Consider the following 17,515-nt stretch of genomic DNA (forward strand, 5'->3'; position numbering starts at 1 on the left):
CCAGTAAGCACGGTCAGGGGCGTTATATCTCCCTAACGGCACACTGGGTAAATGCAGTGGCGGATGGGCCTGAGGCGGATAGCAATTTGGCGCATGTCCTTCCACCACCGAGGATTGCAGGGCACTTCAGTTTGCCTCCTGTTCCTAACTCCTCCTACTCCGCTTCCTCATCCTCTACCGCCTCCTCATCCGGTCAGCGTAACACCTTCACCACCAACTTCAGCACAGCCAGGGGTAAACGACAACAGGCAGTTTTAAAACTTGCCTGTTTGGTGGAAAAACCACACACCGCGCAGGAGTTGTGGAGGAGCATGGAACAGCAGACAAATGAGTGGTTGCTGCCAGCGAGCCTCAACCCCGGCCTGGTGGTGTGCGATAACGGGCGAAATCTTATAGCAGCTCTGGGCCTAGCCGGTTTGACGCACATCCCTTGCCTGGCGCATGTGCTGAATTTGGTGGTGCAGAGGTTCCTTAAAAATTACCCCGATATGTCAGAGCTGCTGCAGAAAGTGCGGGCCGTCTGTGCGCACTTTCGGTGTTCTCACCCTGCTGCTGCTCGCCTGTCAGCGCTGCAGCGTAACTTCGGCCTTCCCGCTCACCGCCTCATATGTGACGTGCACACAAGGTGGAACTCCACCTTGCACATGCTGGAAAGACTGTGCGAGCAGCAGCAGGCCATATTGGAGTTTCAGCTGCAGCACGCACGCGTGAGTCGCTCTGCGGAACAGCACCACTTCACCACCAACAACTGGGCCTCCATGTGAGACCTGTGTGCCTTGTTGCGCTGTTTTGAGTACTCCACCAACATGGCCAGTGCCGATGACGGCGTTGTCAGCTTAACTATCCCACTTCTATGCCTCCTTCAAAAAACGATTTTTACCGTCCTTAATTCACTCACTGGAGCGCGATCGCAAGATGCGCGAGTACAAGCGCACGCTGGTAGACGCGATGCTGCTGGCATTCCCACCTGACAGCGGGGCCACAGTGGAAGCACAAGGCCAAGGCAGAGGAGGAGGAGGAAGAGGTCGCCAACGCAACCAGGGCACCGCCAGCACCTCAGAAGGCAGGGTTAGCATGGCCGAAATGTGGAAAAGCTTTGTCAGCACGCCACAACAAACAGCAGCACCAGCAGCTCATATGGAACGTCTTAGCAGGAGGCAGCATTTCACCAACATGGTGGAGCAGTATGTGTGCACATGCCTACATGTAGTGAATGACGGGTCTGCCCCCTTCAACTTCTGGGTCTCCAAATTGGGCACATGGCCTGAGCTTGCCCTTTACGCCTTGGAGGTGCTGGCGTGCCCTGCAGCCAGTGTATTATCTGAACGTGTATTTAGCACGGCTGGGGGCGTTATCACAGACAAGCGCAGAGCCAATGTGGACAAGCTCACGTTCATTAAAATGAACCAGGCATGGATCCCACAGGACTTTTCCGTACCTTGTGCAGAATAGAGATGGATACCGACCTTACCCAGCCATTGTTCTACTTTTGATCTTTCTCACTCTTTTGGGGTGTACCCTCATTTAAAATGACTGAAAAAAAGCAGTGTTGGCTACCTCGTCCTCCTCCACTGCCGCTTCCACCTACACCGCCACATCCACCACCACCTCAACCTCCCTCCTACTCCATATGGGCCTCGTCCTTCACAGATAAAGAATTTTTTTATTTTTCTGTTTTTTTTTGTTGTTTTAAGTTATTTCCCTATCCACATTTGTTTGCAGAGCACTTACCATGCTCTTAACTACGTTTTGCTGCCATTTGCAGCACTCTAGCCCTTTCCATTGGTGTTTTAGAGCCATTTTAGTGCCTGAAAGTTCGGGTCCCCATTGACTTCAATGGGGTTCGGTGTCCGGGTAAAGACACGGACCCGGACTTTTTTTTCAAGTTCGGCCGAACCCGCTGAACACGGACATCCAGGTGTCCGCTCAACTCTATTTACAATCACTTTAACCACTTCCGGACCGCCCACCACATATTTACCTTGCTACTAAATACCGGTGTTATGGCAGAAGATAGCTGCCATACCCTCGGTATTTCTCTATGTGGCTGGCAATCCTATTTCACATAAAGCTGGTCCCAGTGGCGTATTTGTGCTGAATCACTTTTATGCCCATCCCCTCCTATCGGTTCCCGGTCGTTTTCCCCGCTTCCTGAAGCCCTTGATAGCGGGGAAAACGATCCGGTCCTTCCGGGTCCCAGGCAGGAAGTCGAGTGAGGGCAAGATGGCCCCCACTCGACTCTATGGCCTTGGAGGACCGGAGCGTCGCTCCCGCCCAACAGCCTTAAAGAGCCGATATTTTTTTCTACTTACAAAAAAAAATTACTTTTTTTTTTTGCTTTTAAGTGTGGATGTGAAATTTGGGGTCTTTTTGACCCCAGATCTCACATTAAAGAGGACCTCTCCTGCTTATTTATATTACAAGGGATGTTTACATTCCTTGTAATAGGAATAAAAGTGATCAACAAAAAAAATGTGTAAAGGGACAGTGTAAAAATAAAAAATAAAAGGTAAAATAAATAAGAAAAATTTAAAGTGCTCGGTTCCTCCAAGCTCGCGCGCAGAAGCGAACGCATACTCAAGTCGTGTCCACATATGTAAACAGTGTTCAAACCACACATGTGAGGTATCGCCGCGATCGTTAGAGCAAGAGCAGTAATTCTAACACCCTCACGCTGTAACTCTAAACTGATAACCTGTAGAAATTTTTAAAGCGTCAGCTATAGAGATTTCTAAGTTCCAATCTTTGTCGCCATTCTACGAGCATGCACAATTTTGAAGCATGACATTGGGTATCAATTTACTTGGTTGGTATGCAAGATACTCTTGACATTTGATGATTTGAGTTTGTTTGGAGGTCACTTACACTGTGTTTGTTGCCCTGATATAGACTAACCTGCTTTCCTTGCATCCCCCCCCCCCAACTCTGATATGCCTTTATTACACCCGGCCATGGCCTGCAATCTCTCTTCCCTGACCCCTCTCTCTTCTCTCCCGTTTCACTCTTTCTTTTCTCTGTTTTTCAATTCTATCTTTGCTTATGTCTTTCCATATCTCACACTTACCTTCTCAAGAGGGATATCATAAATGATTGTTCCCTATACTATGGTTGACGTATTATATACAGTACCCATTTTTTATGTTGTGTAACATAGAATGATACGGGGCTACCCCCACTATTTCTTTGCTCCTCTGTTTATATTGCGATTGTTTTCACTGTCCGTACTCTGTACTTTTGCTCTTGTTTCAATAAACATATATTAAAAAAAAAAAAAAAAAAATCTATTTACTTGGCGTAACATTATCTTTCACATTATAGAAAAGAAAATGGGCTACATTTAGAGCTTTCTTATTTTTTAATTAAAAAAAAGTGTATTTTTTTTTTCAAACAAATTGTGTTTGTAAGACCGCTGGGCAAATACGGTGTGATAAAGTATTGCAACAATCTCCGTTTTATTCTCTAGGGTCTCTGCTAAAAAAAAAAAAAATATATATATATATATATATATATATATATATATATATATATATATATATATATAATGTTTGGGGGTTCTAACTAAATTTCCAAAAAAGAATACCGATTTTAAAGAGGTTGTAAACTTCCCCTAAAAAAATTAAAATAAAAACCTGAAAGACAAAGGCATAATGAACTAGCAAGCATTGCATACTAGCTCTTATTAAATACTTACCTTAAAACACAGCCCCCGCGGCGACATGTTAACATATCTTCCTTCCGGGTTCGTGAGCCGTGATGATGTCACTCCCACGCATGCTCACGGGATCCGATGGTTACCATTCCTTCGGAGCGCATGCACCAGTGATGTCACTGGCTGCATGCAAAGTAAATATCTCCTAAACGGTGCATGTTTAGGAGATACTTACAGTACCTATAGGTAAGTCTTATCATAGGCTTACCTATAGATACAAGTTACAGAGGAAGCTTTAGTGTCAGAAATAAGCCTGGTCCTTAAAGCGGAGTTCCACCCAAAAGTGGAACTACCGCTTTAGGTATTCTAACCCCCTGACATGCCACATTTGGCATGTCATTTTTTTTTGGGGGGGGGGGGGGGCGGGTACCTAGTTTTGACAGGTACCCGCTCCCACTTCTGCTCGGAGCGCCGCGGCGCCCTGAGCGGAAGTTCTCCTCTACCCCTCCCTCCCTGCAATCTTCTGGGACATGTCAGAGGTCCCAGAAGATTGCCGGCCAATCAAGACGCGCAGCGCGACTCGCGCATGCGCAGTGGGTACCCGGCTGTGAAGCCGCAAACTGTCACAGCCGGGTGCCCACAGCAGTGATGCCGGCGCCGAGGGAGAGGATCGAGGCTTCGGGCGGCCGCATCGCTGGACCGTTGGACAGGTGAGTGAAATGGCTGGAACTCCGCTTTAAGTGATTAAGACAAACCTCCCTGAAACTGAGAGACACATGGAAGGCTGTAAATTCCCATCCCCTCCCGAAAATCATATTATGTTATAGTACTGTAGCGCCCCCCCCCCCCCAACCTCCAGAGGCCTGGTGGTGACCCCCAGAGACAGGGAGGGCTGACATCCCTCCTCAGGGTGCAGGCTACTAGGCATGGTGAGTGGTGTACAAGGCAGAAAGATGGGCACCAGTCACTTTTATGCTTAAACAAAGGGAAGTTTATTTCTCACAACAGGAACAAAATGGGAGAGAGGGGTAGGGCACAGGACACCCTTAGTCAAAAACAGCAGATCGGCAGACTCCTTGGACAAAAATGTAGAAAAGGTAGACAGCAGTACAGAAAAAGAGCCTTTAACCAGTCCCGGACCGCCAGCCCCTCCTGCGCGAATCGACGTAGTACTATGTCGGTCACGCACCTGGTGCTGGGGGGCGAGCGCGCTCCCACTCCCACTAGGCAGCAGGGATGCCAATGCACAGGGCAAGAGGCTGCGATCGCCGCCGGCCACCCACGATCGCTCCCCGCCGAGAGAGAAGAACGGTCAGCTTATGTAAACACAGCTGACCGTTGTTCTCTCTGAAATGATCACAGAGCACCTGTGATCCTTCTATATAGGATCACAGGTCTCTATGGTCATTTCACAAGTCCCTCCTCATACAGTTAGAAAACACTCCCCTAGGCTCACTATTAACCCTTTGATCACCCCTAGGTTAACCCCTTCCCTGCCAGTGTCATTATTACAGTAACAGTGCATATTTTTTAGCACTGATTACTGTAGTAATGTCACTGGTACCCCCAAAAGTGTCAAAAATGTTAGTTAGGGGTCCGATCTGTCCGCCGCAATGTCGATGTCCCGCCATTACTAGAAGAAAATAAAATAAAAATGACATACATCTTTCCCCAAACCAATCAAAATACGCTCATTAAGATTTTTTTTACCAAAAAGATGTAGCTGAATAACAATTGGCCTGAAAGGATGAAAAATGTTGTTTTTAAAATGTTTTTCTTTGGCAATGTTATATAGCAGAATGTGAAAAATATTGTTTTTTTGTTTTTTTTTTCAGAAATGTCGCTCTTTCTTTTGTTTCTAGCGCAAAAAATAAAAAGCGCAGAGGTGATCAAATACCACCAAAAGATAGCTCTATTTGTGGGGGAAAAAAAGGACTTCAATTATATTTGGGCACGACCGCGCAATTGTCCATCAAACTAACGCAGTGCCGAATCGCAAAAAAATGGCCTGGTCATTCAGGGGGCAAAACCTTTCCGGTCCAGGAGTGGTTAAGCTAAAACCAGCAATCGGTAGTTTGTAGCACAAGCTGTCTCCTATAGCAACAGTATGCAACTCATGGAAGGTGCAGGAATTCTCGGAGAGCCTGGGAAAGCGTCAAGATGGAATCATCTTCAAACACACCTCTGCTACTTCATCTCAGGTCTCTATCCTTTCCTTCATGCTTCCAGGTAGAGAGCAGGCTCTCCCTTATAGAGCCCCGAGCACATGGTTAGGCCTTAGAAATTCAGGCCTACCCAGCAGCAGCTGTTCCTCACCCACCCACCCAGGAACAAAGATCACCTGACTTCCTCCAAATAAATAGCTTCTCCCAGCATGCTCAGCGACCAGTGTGATTGGCTAAGAGAAGTATACATATTCATAACCTGACTCACTGTAATTCATCACACTAATGCCAAAGGTAACAGTGCCACCTACTGACAGAAGGGAGAAACCACAGATAAACCAGGCTTAGGAGGAAAATCCAATGACCACACAGACTACAAATTAGCCAGGCTAGCTACCACCTAGCATGAATAAATTTACTAGCAACCCTGCTTAGGATAAGGGTGCTACAGTACCCTGGCCAACAATTATGCATTTCGGTAGAGTTGGACGTCTTCATTTGCATACTTGCTCCAGGTTAACCACTTAAGCCCCGGAAGATTTTACCCCCTTCCTGACCAGGGCCCATTTTGCAATTCGGCACTGCGTGACTTTAACAGACAATTGCGCAGTCGTGCGCAAACTAATTTGACGTCCTTTTTTTCCCACAAACAGAGCTTTCTTTTGGTGGTATTTGATCACCTGTGCGATTTTTTGATCATGCGCTATAAACAAGAAAAGAGCGACAATTTTGCAAAAATAACAATATTTTTCACATTTTTTTATATGAAATTCCCCCCCCCCAAAAAATGTAAAAATCTACATTTTTTAACATTTTAGGCCAATTCGTTTTCTGCTACATATGTTTGGTAATTAAATCGCAAAAAGCGTATTTTGATTGGTTTGCGCAAAAGTTATTGCGTTTACTAACTAAGGGAAAGATTTTTGTCATTTTTATTGTTTTTTTTTTTACGAGTAATGGCGGTGATCTGTGTTTTTTTTTTGCGGGACTGCGACATTGCGGTGGACAGATCGGACCTTAGACTGGCATTTTTCACACTTTTGGGGTTACCAGTGACATTACTGCAGTAATCAGTGCTATACATATGCACTGTTACTGTAAAAATGACACTGGGAGGGAAGAGGTTAACTTTATTGGAGAGGGAGGGGTTAAGTGTGTCCCTAGGGGCATGCTTCTAACTGATTGGATGTGGCTGTGTGTGTAACAGCAGAGATCAACGGTCCTACATAACAGGACTGTATGATCTGTGATTTTACACAGGGGAGAATGACAGGCGGCTTTGTTTACATTAGCCGCTTGCCTTTCTCCCTCTCCACCCGACGTTCGCGAGTGACCGGCGGACATCGGGTCCGCCGGTCACACGCGCAGGCTTCTTAGGGAACGAGCAGGGGCGGGAGCGCGCCTCCGGCGGCGCGCACTTGCCCCCTATTTGCTCCCAGGCTAGTGACGTACCGGTATGTCACTTTGCCTAGGAGGGGCTGACCGCCGCCGTATATACTCGGGCGGCGGTCGGCAAGTGGTTAAGGGACACAAAGGGGTCTACTTATAAAACATTTGTTGCACGAATGTCAGAAGCATTTGTGCAAACTCAACCAAATGTATTTTTCTAATCGATTACCACTTGTCAATCACTCACAGTAAATATATAGAGACTGGGCAGCAGGTACAGGCAATCCCATACATATACAGCCTTCTTCTGGGTTTTGGGTGCACATGCAACCCCCCTGCTGACCCTTGCTGTGACTGCACACAGCACATTTTGGCCTAAATTTATGAAGAAAATTGATTTTTATTCTATACGTTTTATAAAAAAGTTGAAAACATTTTTTTTTAAAAGAATATTTCATTCTTTTTTCATTTATATAATAAAAAATAAGAAAATCCATTGTTAACCAGTTAACGACTGCCTACAGCAGATTTACTGCAGCAGGCAGCCGCTCCTGGGCGAAGCAACTTAGGTCTACTACACTCGCTCTCAGGAGGCTAGGGGGCGAGCAGCGGCGCCCTCCTGCCTCCGCTCGTCGGTGTGGAACCCCTAGCGTGTCAGGCGGCTCCGATTGCCACCTGACATCCGCGATCGGTCCCCGCTGAGAGAGAAGGACGGTCGGCTGTTGTAAACATAGCCGACCATCCTTCTCCCTGGGATGATCATAGAGATCTTCTATATAGGATCGCAGGTCTCTATGGTCATCTCAGAAGACACACCCCCTCTGCAGTTAGTATCGCTTTTGTGAGTCTAGGGGGCTCCTGCCCCCGCCCGTCAGAGGGGAAGACAGCATCAACAATGGTAATCTCCATCAGGAACGGTTTACATTAAACGATTAGAAGAACACTCACTTGATATTTTTATGCTCTTACCTGAGACAGTGACCAGGTGACTGGAGGATTCTTCTCTTTTAATACCTTCAGGCTTTGAAAATAAATTAAAGAGACATTATAACAATATTTATAGCTTATATATGGTTTGTATTAAGCAGTGATGACGAACTTTGGCGCCCCAGATGTTTTGGAACTACATTTCCCATGATGCTCATGCACTCTGCAGTGTGGTTGAGCATCATGGCAAATGTAGTTCCAAAACATCTGGGGCACCAAGGTTCACCATCACTGGTATAGAGAATAAAGACCCCCCTCCCCTGCAAAAGGAAAGTCTAAAAGGACATCTGTGACCATGAAAAGAATCCTAAGGCTTTGCAATGCTTGTAATCTCCTATAAACTACCATAGGGGCGGATAGTCCTATACAATGAACATGTACAGTGAGGGAAATAAGTATTTGATCCCCTACTGATTTTCTACAGTTGCCCACTGTCAAAGAAAGGGTCAGTCTATAATTTTTAATGAGTGAAATAAGTATTTGACCCTGTCAGGGACACAGCCGTACTGGCATTTCTGCCAGTACTAGTCATGGACGCTCCTGGTTCAATCGACACAGCCCTCTGCTGGCCCGTCAGGGAAATGGCCGTAGGAGAACTGGCAACATTGCCAGTAATAGCAATGGTCGCTCCTGCCTAAATTGACACTGCCCTCTGCTGGCCTATAAAAGGTTGCTATAGGATCAGACTCATTGCTGGATTATCTCGTCAGCTTCCTGTGACCTGAACCTTGTTATCTTCTTGGACTTCCTGTTGTGACCCTGCTTGTTTCTGAACAATCTGATCTCCTCCTGGTGTTTGACCCTCGGCTTGCCTCTCGGACTTTGCTCTTGCTACTACCTGCTTGTTTTCCCAGTGTATGACCCCGACTTGCCTAAGGACTCTGTTTCTGCCTGCTCACCTGTGTATGACCCCGGCTCGTCCCTGTTCTGCTACTTACCTTGCTCTTGGACTGATCACCTGTGCATGACCCTCGGCCTGGCTTTTACTACTCCTCTAGTTGCCTGCCTTACCCAGAGTTCCTGAAATCATCTGGTACTCACCACAGGCGACCTGTGCTACTTGGGAGGCTTCACCTCCTATACCAATTTCAGGGGTGACTCGCACTGAGCTGCAAGGGAAGCCCTCTCTGCACTTTGGCCTCCATCCAGATTGTGACAGACCCCTTCGCAAAACATGACTTAGTACTTGGTGGAAAAACCCTTGATGGCAATCACAGAGGTCAGATGTTTCTTGTAGTTGGCCACCAGGTTTGCACACATCTCAGGAGGGATTTTGTCCCACTCCTCTTTGCAGATCCTCTCCAAGTCATTAGGTTTCGAGGCTGATGTTTGGTAACTCAAACTTCCCAGCTCCCTCCACATATATTCTATGGGATTAGGGTCTAGGCCACTCCAGGCCCTTAATGTGCTTCTTCTTTTTTGTTTAATTTCTGTTTATTGAAAATTTTTTCAAGAAGACAAAGAAAAACAGAGCATAGACCATACCATCCAACATAAAATACAGAAAATAGCCATGGAACAGTATCAATGAGTACACGAACATTTCAGTGCGCATCAAGCACACCCAGTCATGAAAAGTCTGAGAAAACATAATGATAACACAACATCTTGCATCATAAAACCAATATCAGAGAGAGCCTATATGAAAGTGAAAGGATAGCAAAAAGCAGAAAAGAAAGTGAGAGAAGAGGAGAGAGCAGCTGGGAGAGAAAGGGGGTTAGAGGGGGGAGAGGGGGGTGGGAAAGTAGGCCACGGGTGACTCATGTACCAATTAATAAAAACTTTAACCAGATAGGATTACATTAGAAGGCGATAAACCAAGGGGGGTGTCTTCAGTGAGCAGGTCTACATAGGAAGAAGTGCTTTTAAAAGAAGACCAAGGTTGCCAAGCAGAGTGAAAACGGTCTAGTTTGTCCCGGGCTATGAAAGTAAGTTCCTCTAATTGGTATGTCATATCAATTTTCCGTAGCCAGTGACGTATCGTGGGGATGGTCGGTGAGCCCCAGAAGGCGGGGATCAGGGCTTTGGCCGCATTAAGCATATGAGGGATCATTGATCTTTTGTACTTAGAGAGTGCCTTGTTAGTTCCATGCAGCAGGACAACCCAAGGATCTGATGGAATAGCAACTTCCGTAATTACTTGGATAAGCAGAAGGACTTCCAACCAGAACGGTTGTATTATTGAACAGTGCCACCAGATGTGTGCGTGCGATGCAGTATCTCCGCATCCCCTCCAACATAACGGGGAGATGGCCGGAGAAATAATGTGCATTTTCCGCGGGGTATAGTACCAATGTGACAATAGCTTGTAGTTGGATTCCGCCACCTTGGTGGAGAGAGAGGAAATGTGAGCCAATGCAAGAATTTTGTCCTTCCGATTATTGGAAATTTGAGATCCAATGTCCAGTTCCCACTTGTGTAAGAAATCTGGGTAGGGTTGGCCTTGCAATGAGATAAGTGCCTTGTAAAACTGCGAGGTGGAGTGAAGAGGAGGGTCCCGAGGGCTTAATATTGCCTCAATAGGATTCAAATCCTTGGAGTCACGCAACGGACGTGGAAGAGTAGCCATGAACCTGGATAACTGTCTGGGTCTCCAATGATCCATGACCGTCGCGGGTCTGGAGCCCAAAATGTGGCTAAGTGGTTTCACATTATTGGAGTGGGTTACATGGGACAGCAAGAGGGGAGTCTCAGGAGACCAATTGTTAAATCCAGCATCCAGTTTGCCAGGCATGAAGTGGTCGTGATTCAGCAGAGGCATTAAGGGAGAGTTGTAGTTCCAGGAAAACTTTGTATGCATGGAATCCCAGACGGACAAGGTAGATAGGGTCAGAGGAGAAGTGTTTGGAGAGAGGGCCCTGGCGGACCTTGGAATCCATGGTACTGCAGACAAGTCTTTGTCACATAGATTGTATTCCAGCTGTACCCATAATTTAGAACTAATAGAGTACTTCCAATCAGCCACACGGGTTAGTGAGACCGCCCGGAAATAGTCCCTGACACTGGGGAGAGCAAGTCCCCCAGAACGCTTTGGACGAAAAAGCGTCGTCCTGGCAATCCTGGGGCGCCTGCCCTGCCAAATATACCTGGAAAGCAAAGACTGCAAAATAGTAAAAAGCCCAACAGGAACACCCAGCGGTAACATTTGAAAAAAAAATAGAATACGAGGCAAAATGTTCATCTTAACTATGTTGGTCTTGCCCAACCAAGAATGGTGTAAGGAGGACCACCTCCGAAGATCTGATTTGATCATGTTCAACAGGGGAATATAGTTATGACGGAACAAATTATCCAAGCGGGGGGTTAGATAAATACCTAGGTATTTCAATTTGTCCGGACACCAATGAAATGGGAAATGTGGGGACAGAGCGGAAGCTTCAGCATGGGATAGATTAATGTTTAATATTTCGGATTTAGACATGTTGATGTTGAAGTTTGAGAGGTGGCGGAAGTCTGCGAAGGCTCGTAAGAGTACAGGTAAAGAGATACGAGGTTGTTGGATGAAAAAAAGGATGTCATCCGCATAAGCTGCGTATTTATGCGTCTGACGGTTCACCATGACACCATGTATATCGTTGGAATGCCTAATAGTGGATAAAAAGGGCTCAAGTGAGATGGCAAACAGAAGGGGTGACAAAGGACATTATGAAGAGGGAAGGGAGCACTAAGGAGGCCGTTAACCCGTACCTGTGCCGTTGGTTGGGAATATAAAGCCGCAATACGTTGTATAGCTTTAGGGCCAAGGCCAAAAAAAACGGAGGGTAGTCAACAAATAGTCCCAGTCCACCCTGTCAAACGCTTTTTCATCGTCAGTAGAAAGGAACAGGGTAGGCTGGGACTTAGTGCGGACAAAATGGATTAGAGAGAGAGCACGAAGAGAGTTATCCCTCGCCTCCCTACCGGGGATAAAACCAGTCTGATCAGTGGAGACCCAGGAGGGGATCAAGGGCAGTAGTCTGTTAGCTAATACCTTAGAGTACAATTTAAGATCCACATTCAGGAGGGATATAGGGCGGTAACTGCCACATTCTGTGGGGTCCTTGCCCGGCTTAGGCAGGACCGAAATGTGTGCAGCCAATGATTCTGGACGAAAACCGGAGGATTTAGAAATGGAGTTGGCATACGAGGTCAAGTGAGGGAGTAGGACATCAGCAAACTTTTTAAAATATGCGACCGTGAAACCATCAGGGCCAGGCGCCTTACCGACTTGGGTGGATTTTAGTGCCAATTGGAACTCTTCAACAGAAAAATCGTTTTCCAATTTCCGCAGGGAGCATTTGGAGAGGGTTGGTAGATTAGCCTTTTTAAGGTAAGTCCAAATACGTTTGCGTTTTTCAGTTAAAGGGAGGTGACAGAGATCTTCTTCTACATGGTAAAGCTTGCCATAAAATCCCTAAAGGCTTTGGCAATATCAGGAGAGGAATGGACCATAAGGCCAGAGGGAAGCTTCACCTCCTGGATAAAAGCTGCTGACTTTTGGGCTCTAAGAGACCTGGCAAGCATTCTACCGGGTTTATCACCCCACTCGTAACGTCTATGGGCTAAAAAGTGGAATTTGCGCTTGGTAGCTTTGTCAAGTAAGGATCGTAGGGATTCCCTAGCCTCTGTTAAGGCCTGTAAGTGGGAGACATGCAATGATAGTTTGTGTGACTTTTCCAGATCCGCCACCAGGGCAAGCTGCTCAGCGAGCAATTGGCCCTGCTCCCGCTTCCTCCGCGCCCCCAGCTCCATCAATTTGCCCCTTATAGTAGCCTTGTGGGCTTCCCACACCAAGGAGGGAGATGCGTGCTCAGTGGCATTTTCAAGAAAATATTGGCTAAGTGCAGAAGATAAGAGAGCTGCATCTGCAGGGTTCGCGAGAAGCGAGTCATTCAGCTTCCAATTAGTGGAGCGGGGTGGAAGAGTGGGAAGGAGCAGGGTGGTCATCACAGGAGCATGATCCGAAATGGAGGCACAGCCAATGGAGACGGATCGCAAAAGAGGTAAGTGAAATTGGCTCAGAAAAATGTTGTCAATCCTAGAGTAACAACCATGGGTTTTGGAAAAGTGGGAAAAATCAGTATCTTTAGGATGCAGGATTCGCCAGACGTCAACTAGTTGAAGGGAATGTAACAATTTTTTAATCCGTGCGATCTGTTTAAATGGGACATTTGAACGGCCCTTCGAGGTGTCAAGAACAGGGTCCAGAACCATGTTGATGTCACCAGCAACAACCAGGAGACCTTCGGCAAACTTCGCCAGCTCAGAAAGTGTTGTGTGTAGGAAAGTGGACTGAGCCTGATTCGGTGCATAAATGTTAGCCAGAGTACAGCGGGTGTTTCCTATTGAACCCCTTAAAAAAAGGTAACGACCATTATTATCGGCAAGCATAGTATCAAGTTGGAAAGGGGTGTCCTTGCGAAACCCGATAGCGACACCTTTAGCCTTGTTAGAGGGTGAAAGTGCATAGTACCAGGTCGGGTACTGTGGGGAGAATAATTTGACGTTGGTAGAATGGGTGAGATAAGTTTCTTGAAGGAACGCAATTGAACAAGATTCACGTTGCAGCTCCCGGAGAACTTGATGGCGCTTATATGCCGTGTTCAAGCCTCTAACATTATAGGACAAGACTTTCATGTTCGCCATCGGGTATCCACAAACACCCCTCCCACAAACACTAAGAACCCGGGCCTAAAGGAAGGGGGGTGGAAAGGGGAGGGGGGGGGGAGAGGAGATGACAGAAGAAAAGAAGAGAAGAGAAACAGCAAAAAAAGAGGAGAAGACATAAAATCAATACAGAGACAATGTCCAATGGGACACCATGTATCGGCACGCAGTAAACTGCAGTGGTCCCTGGGGGGATGGGCGATCCCAGAGATAGGGCGCCGAGCAGGAGAATAAGTCCCGCGTGACATAGCCCCAGATCCGGGAACCCCCACCCCCAAAAGGAGAGAGGGGAGCGTATCGACCGGACGCAACATCATCCCGTAGAGACGCTCAGAAGGGAGCCAGCGGCAGCACCCCAACAAGTCAAAATGCAAATGGCAATATGTAAAACAAAATATCAAATAACCAAGGAATAACCTCCCCCTGGCAGAGGAGACAGTAATGAACCCAACAAGAGTATGTAAAACAAGAAACAGGCGTGAGTAAAAAAAAAACAACAAATTAGTACACCTGTAAGGAGAAAAACGTGGTTAGGCATGGGAGAAAGCATTATATCAGCAGGCAGTGAGTACGGAGTTCTTCACACAGGGGTCATCCCCGATTTGCGAGAAGAAGATGGCGCAGATGTGCGCATTTTCTTGGAAGGCGTTTTACTCCAGGAGGCACCTGGTTTGAATGTGAAAATGGGGATGCAATCATGCCACCCTGGGAGATCCAAGGGTGGGAGGCCAACATCTTGTAGGAAGGCCGGTAGATCTTCCGGGAAGCGAAGGGTGGCAGAATGACCATACTTTGTAGCAATTAGGCAAGCCGGGAAACCCCAGCGATAAGTGAAGCCACTGGCCCTAAGTTGTTCCAGGAGCGGTTTTAGTGCACGGCGTCATTCCAGGGTTTCCTTGGAAAGGTCAGGAAAGATGTTAAGGGACGCCCCGTGAAAGTCAACAACTTGAGTGCCGCGTAGTTTAGTCATGATGGCATTTTTGTCCTCAAAAAAAAAAGTGCAGGCGACAGATAACATCCCGAGGCAGGTCAGAGGATAGGTTACGAGGTCTAAGCGCTCTATGTGTGCGATCAAAACGTAAAGGATCAGTGGGGGCCCTACCCAGGATGGTATTAAATATGCCCCTTACCGATGCTTCAAGGTCGTCATCCCTGGTAGCTTCGGGAAGTCCACGGATACGCACATTATTCCGCCGGTTGCGGTTTTCCAGATCCTCCATTTTATATAAAACGGCTCGGTGGGCCACCGCCAGTTGCGTGACCTTGTCCTGTAACTCTCTAATGGAGTCCTCTTGCGAGTCCTGCCTCCGTTCTGTGTCCTCTACCCTGCCAAGTATGTGGGACATATCAGTGCGAACAGCGGTGATCTCCTTCTTAAGTGACCGTTCAAATTGCGAAACATGCCCCCGATTTCCTGTTTCAAACCATGTAAAAGAGAAGACATATCTGAGGCTGCCGGGGAGTGCATCTATTCAAGCGGATCAGAAAGATATGAGGAAGAAGGAGAGTGCTCCCGCGGTGATGCAGATCGGATGGACGACACTGCACCCGATACCGAGGCTTCGGCCCTACTACCTCGCGTGTGAGTGCTTGAGCCGCCTGTGGACAAGAATCGTTTGATAGTACCGGAACTGGGTAGTTTGGATGAGGAGCCCTTCCCGGATTTTTTGCCGGACATTGAACGTAAGTTGGGTGTTTTAGAAGGCATTGCCAGGGGGTTAGGTGCCGCCAGAGCAGCCTTTAATTATGGTCGGTCATCACCGGTCAAAAGTCCCATCCCAACTTGAACATGTAAAAGGAAAGAACTGCTCAAATGGTGAGGTAGGCAAGCAAAGGAAGGAGCAGCTGCTGCAACAAGCCAGGATATTGTAATGCACAGGTTGGGCAGCTGGGTAGGTTTCACTATAGAAGGCAGCATAAAGTGTGGGCAGAGGGCAGGAAGGCCTGAAGCAGCTGCTGGGGTAGATGGTTAGTGGCTTGTGGGGTACAGTGCTTACCCGGTGCCCGGCGGCGTGCAGATCACTGTTGCAGGAAAGACCGCGGCTTCTAGGACGCCTAGGCCGCAATCACGGGTGCCTCTCTGCAGCTGAATTTTCTGTCTTAGTAGCTGGATGGCGGGCCCGGGGTGCCCAGAAAGGTGGAGTGCGTCCTCGGATTGGACAAAGGGAGTCCCTAGGAGCCCGGAGAGCCGCCGCTGTATCGGACGTCGGATCGCGGTGGCCGCTAGGAAAGGCCGCGGCTTCGGGTGGTGTGTAGGCCCCGAATCCGGATCTCCGGATTGCCGCAAGCGAGACCCTGGATACCTTTCCCGACTTGTGCAGCGGGTCTCAGGGGGTACCCCTCGATGTAGTGGAGGCTGTGGAAGGAGTTTGAGCGGTGGATGGCAATAGATGGTGAAGTTGGTGAGACGGAGCTCCCTTCCAGAGCGCCCAGCTTACTCAGCCTTCCCGCCAATCCTTCCCAGAAATATTGTGCCTGAGTGATCCAGGGGGTTGGATGGATCCCCTTGTGATGTTTTGGGGCCCGTGGAGGCTTCGGATCAGGAGGATTGAGGTGGATTGACAGCGGTGGTGGCGGAGCTCTCTCTACACACGTCTTGCTTCTATGGCTGCCGGACACGCCCCCCAATGTGCTTCTTCTTAAGTCACTCTTTTGTTGCCTTGGCTGTGTGTTTTGGGTCATTGTCATGCTGGAATACCCATTCACAACCCAAACATGGCGAGTTGATGCCAAAGAGCTCAAATTTGGTCTCATCTGCCCACAAAACTTTCCCCCAGTTCTTGTTTGAATCATTCAGATGTTCATTCAGACGGGCCTGCCCTGTACATGTGCTTTCTTGAGCGGGGGACCTTGCGGGCGCTGCAGGATTTCAGTCCTTCACAGCGTAGTGTGTTACCAATTGTTGTCTTGGTGACTATGGTCCCAGCTGCCTTGAAATCATTGACAAGATTCTCCTGTGTAGTTCTAGGCTGATTCCTCATCATTCTCATGATCATTGAAACTCCACGAGGTGAGATCCTGCATGGAGCCCCAGACCGAGGGAGATTGACAGTTATTTTGTTTTTCTTCTATTTGCGAATAATCGCACCAACTGTTGTCATCCTCTCACCGAGCTGCTTGGCAATGGTCTTGTAGCCCATTCCAGCCTTGTGTAGGTCTACAATCTTGTCCCTGACATCCTTGGTCAGCTCTTTGGTCTTGGCCATGGTGGAGAGATTGGAATCTGATTAATTGCTTCTGTGGACAGGTGTCTTTTATACAGGTAACAAGCTGAGATTAGGAGCACTCCCTTTAACCACTTGCCGACTGCCGCACGACTATTTACAGCGGCAGTCAGCCCCGTACAGGCAAAACGACGTAGGGCTATGAGCCTCCAGGGGGGCGAGCGCGCGCCGCCGGAGGCGCGCTCCCGCCCCGCTCGTTCCCTGCCTTCCCCGCTCCGATGTCCGCCGGTCACTCGCGATCTCCCGCTGGAGAGGGAGAAAGGTAGGCGGCTGATGTAAACAAAGCCGCCTGTCATTCTCCCTGGTGTAACTGCAGAGATCATACCACCCTGCTATGTAGGATCATATGTCTCTGTGGTTACATAAAAAGCCACACCCCTTTACAGTTATAAACACGCCCCTAGGGACACAGTTAACCCCTTGATCTGTAATAAAGTTAACCCCTTCCCTGCCAG

The 17,515-nt window shown here is 47.9% G+C and overlaps 1 protein-coding gene across 1 annotated transcript in view; it reads right to left on the bottom strand.

Annotated features, from left to right (window-relative positions):
* The window catches only part of LOC309564194 (alpha-2-macroglobulin-like protein 1), a gene marked incomplete at both ends in the record, with an annotated part of 91,316 nt that extends 76,134 nt beyond the window's left edge, over positions 1-15,182 (bottom strand). Inside the window, 3 exons of the mRNA XM_082268825.1 lie at positions 8,173-8,224; positions 12,574-12,804; positions 14,967-15,182. Coding sequence (XP_082124951.1) covers positions 8,173-8,224; positions 12,574-12,804; positions 14,967-15,182 — 499 coding nt within the window. The remainder of the gene's footprint in view (positions 1-8,172; positions 8,225-12,573; positions 12,805-14,966) is intronic.
* Positions 15,183-17,515: the final 2,333 nt, after the last annotated feature.

This window comes from Pelophylax lessonae, assembly GCF_965119305.1.
Source record: "Pelophylax lessonae genome assembly, chromosome: 9".
In the NCBI taxonomy this organism is placed as follows: Eukaryota; Metazoa; Chordata; class Amphibia; order Anura; family Ranidae; genus Pelophylax; species Pelophylax lessonae.